The sequence below is a fragment of the Capsicum annuum genome, chromosome 8 (genome assembly GCF_002878395.1).
Source record: "Capsicum annuum cultivar UCD-10X-F1 chromosome 8, UCD10Xv1.1, whole genome shotgun sequence".
In the NCBI taxonomy this organism is placed as follows: domain Eukaryota; kingdom Viridiplantae; phylum Streptophyta; class Magnoliopsida; order Solanales; family Solanaceae; genus Capsicum; species Capsicum annuum.
In genome coordinates, this window is record NC_061118.1 from 158,873,968 (window position 1) to 158,878,089 (window position 4,122).

Genomic DNA, 4,122 nt, shown 5'->3' on the forward strand with positions numbered 1-4,122 from the left:
TTTTCTAAATTAAAAGATGCACTTAATTCAGTTATTGTTCAGCTGATGGATCTAATTATTTGTAGTGTCACTTTAAAGGCAGACAGTGGAGAGTATCCTATTGAAAGATCTATATATTATTAAAAAGAGAGCACAAAGTCTATATATTAAGTCAAGTGATAGCCCAAAAATAAGCTACTTGGTAGTCTAGGACAAAAAATGGTTAGACTATTTTTAATTTGCTTTTAACATTTTAAAATTAAATTTAAATTTTGACAGATTATTTACGATATTCATTTATTCTTTTAAGAAAATAAATAAATTTTATGTAAGATGAGTTTGACTCCTAATATGCTGCCGTCTACTTTTTAAATTTAAAACATATACATGCTTCTTAAAATTAGATTATAATTAGACGTTGTAAAATAATTTTATCTATCCAAATGGTTATAATTTCTATAGTTTTTCTCCTCTTAACTTTTATGCCGTTTGTTTTAAAATCCAACAGCGTCTACGACTACTGGAGTAACCAAGGTTCAAAAGAAAACTCACTTCTACATCGAAAGCACACATGTTGAATTGATAAGTAATTTGCTTTGTTATCAAAATAACACTTCTTCATCTCTTTTAGGTACGTTTAAAACTATATTTATTCTATTTTTTATTGACAAAAAATAAATTAATTGTTTATGCATCTAAGATATTGCCCAGATTTTTATTATATGTTCTGTGTTCAATCATAAACTTGATAGAATGAACAAGTGACACAAACTTGATCAATTTCTATCTTCTCTCTTGATTTTTTCTATGAATGGGGATAAATGAACCTTTACATTGAAGGAGAAGTTTAAGTGATAAACTTGGCAGGTTTTTTTCATACAATTTTTTTAAAATATTGAATAAAAGAAAAAAAAAGTAAATGTAAAAGAATTATAATTTTGAACCATAAGAAGAAGAATTTAAGTAATAGATTATCAAATATTCTCTTCATTATTGTCAATGAATTTGTGTGATCCAATTTATCGCGACAAGGTGTATTAACACTGGCTTCGATGAGTAAAAAAATCAAACCTAAATAGTTTGCAAATTAATATCTTTTCTATTAGTTATGAATAAGCTCTTTTGATCTTTTCTTAGTATTAAATTTTTTGCTGTAAATTTTTACACGCTTAAATTTTCGGATTATGTTTCAAATTTATGTTGCTTTGTTTAGCAATCTTTGTATTTAACCTAATTATACGCAATCAATAATTGTGTGTGGTTGCAGTTACTATTTAAAATTTTGAATAAGACGATGGGCAGTAATGGGTGATTTGTAAGGATTGTAGTGACTCAGTTTCCCATTTGTTGAACACTCCAAATGCACATTGTTGTGGCTTAACAATTGCAATAGAAAAAAAACACAATTAGATTGTTCCAAGATGTAAATGCTTCAAGAAGGATTCTATCATTGGAGTGCCTTATTGCTCGATTTTCAACAGTCGGGCACAAAGAAATTTCTGTATAACAAGGTGTTTGGGTTCTTACGCTTCAACATGTATTGTTGTTAGGGCTGACTCGACCATAAAGATACTAAAGCAATGGCTTGAGGCCCCAACTTTTTGGAGGCCCCATTTTTTCTAAATATTTTTCTTAACCGACAACAGGATGCATGTATAGCACACAAAATGCATGTATGTCGCATGAGATGCACGTATGACACATGAGATACATGTGTGATGCACAAAATCTAATTTTATTGAATATACTTGAAACCTCTGATTAAAATTTGGCTTTAGGCCACCAAATTTGTTGAGCCGATTCTGTTCTCATATTAAGGATTTTGATGAACTCTTATATTGTGTCAGCGCAAATAACTCTTCTGGAGTGTGTTAACGGTTTGTTTTGCTTCTGCGGGGTGACATTGCAACCTGCTGTAATTTGCAATCCAAGTACACGACAAGTCAAATTTCTTCCCGAATTAGATGATATCTCTGTTATTGACTATCACTATTCACTGGGTTTCGAACCAAAAGAAAAGATTTATAAAGTTATTTGCATTGTACGTGGTTTGCTTGGTCTCGGAAAGTTCTTTACTTTAGGCATAGACGAATCATGGAGGGAGCGTGAGAACATTCGTCATATACGTCGAAAAAAGGAGGGAGTTTGTACTCTGTATTAATGGAGTTATATATATGTTCAATTGTTATCCTTCGAATACAATTAATATAGTTGCATTTGATGTGAAGACCGAAAGTCCGGGGATTTCGTGGGAAGAATTCCCATAAAGGCATTTTTAAATGTGTAGAAAGCCTCTTCCCCGTTGGAAAAAGAATGCACACCAAACAGCAGGCAAGAAAATAATTTGCAGAAAACATTTTCCTTCATGCAAAACACACCTCATCAATATAAATAATTGAAATAGAGGGAAGTAAGTATCTAGCGAAGAAAGAATGAAATAGAAAATTGCAAAAGTCCCGTTACCAAAACTGTGCAACAACAGCTTGTACAAGTTATCTTGCAGTCAATCCCTCAAGAGAGTTTATCTTCGAGTTTTTCTCGTGGCTTCCTGTCAAGTCTTTAGTGCGATTTAGGTGTGTTTCAAAATTCTGCAACTCTCTCGTAGTCGAACCAGATTTCATAGATATGTATCATTGCCACTCTATGACTCGCCCTGGCGGAACCAAATTTCTCGTGCGCGAGAGAAAACGTTTTCACACTAGAGAGCAAAATGAAGATGGGACAACTGCCTCTCTTTGGAGTGTGTTAATGGTATGTTTTGCTTCTGGAGGATAATATTGCAACCTGCTGTAATCTGTAATCCAAGTACACGCCAAGTAAAATTTCTTACCAAATTAGATGTGATTGGTGAGTATCACTATTCATTCGGTTTCTAACCAGAAGCAAAGATTTATAAAGTTATTTTCATGGTACGTAGATGGCAAGAAATGTACGCAAGAATGTGGGTCTTCACTTTAGGCAAAGAGGAATCATGGCGGGAGACTGGAAATGTTCCCCATTTATGTCGACGGGAGGGAGTTTGTATTAATGGAGTTATCTACATGTTCTATTGTTCTCATTTCGGTACAATTGAAATAGTTGCGTTTGATGTGAAAACCGAAAGTTTCATTATTAGTTGTTGCATCAGAATGTTGGAAGCTTCATCTAGCAACATAGAGTATTATAAACTAATGGAAGTGGAGGGAAAATTAACAGTCCTTGAAACTAGGCTGGTTAACGGAGGAATTAATTTGTGGATTCTTGGCATGAGTCAACATGAACGATGGGAGAAGCATATTATTCTTGGTTTTCCCTTGGATAACGAGCAACCAGATCTTTGGTCCCAGACATGTTATAACAAGAGATTATAATCCTTGCAGGGCTGGCTCGACCATAAAGCTACTAAAGCAATGACTTGAGGCCTCATTTTTTAAAATATTTTTATTAACTAACAACAAGATACATATATAGATCACAAAATGCACATAAGATGCACGTAAATCGCACAAGATGCATGAATATCGCACGAGATGCACGGGTGGCACATGAGATACATGTGTGATGCACAAAAGCTAATTTTGTTGAATATACTTGAAACCTCTGATTAAAATTTGGCTTTAGGCCACCAAATTCGTTGAGTCGACCCTGATTGTTGTCAAGACTTTGCTTAATTATAAGTTCATTCAACTTAATGTTTAAAAATGTTCAAATCATATGGTTTATGTAGCATTGTAACTATTTTTTATATTTTGTCAACATTCTGTATTGATAAGTAATTTTCTATAAAATTGTGATGTAATGACCATAACCGAAGATGTAGACATGTCAAAATTTATATGAAATACCTTTACTAATGTTTCTATCATAAATCTTTTGCATTTTTGCTATCTAATAAATTGGATATTACATTGAACAAGAGTGTTATGTTGAACAAAGATGTTATGATGAATCAATGACGATGTTAGAGTGTTTTTTTCCAGATAAATCTAATCTGATTTTGCTTACAACTTATTGCTTACCAATGTGAAAAACATCCTCAAAATTGTGTTTCATCGTGGAGGTTATCAGAGGATCAGAAACATATGACCTTGATTCTTAGTAAGCATTGAAAAACAGAAGCTTTTGTATCATCCAAAATTCTTGATTTCCCCACAATAAAAAAGT

General features: G+C 32.9%; 1 protein-coding gene across 1 annotated transcript; it reads left to right on the top strand.

The window, feature by feature from the left end:
- The first annotated feature begins 2,918 nt into the window (after positions 1-2,918).
- Positions 2,919-3,329, top strand: LOC124886691 (F-box protein DOR-like). The gene has a single exon (XM_047395611.1). It carries the CDS (start codon positions 2,919-2,921, stop codon positions 3,327-3,329), a length of 411 nt encoding a protein of 136 aa, XP_047251567.1.
- The last annotated feature ends 793 nt before the right edge of the window (positions 3,330-4,122 follow it).

Coding starts and splice junctions, on each gene's coding strand:
- LOC124886691 (XM_047395611.1), top strand. CDS start 2,919: ATGTGGGTCTTCACTTTAGGCAAAGAGGAATCATGGCGGGAGACTGGA.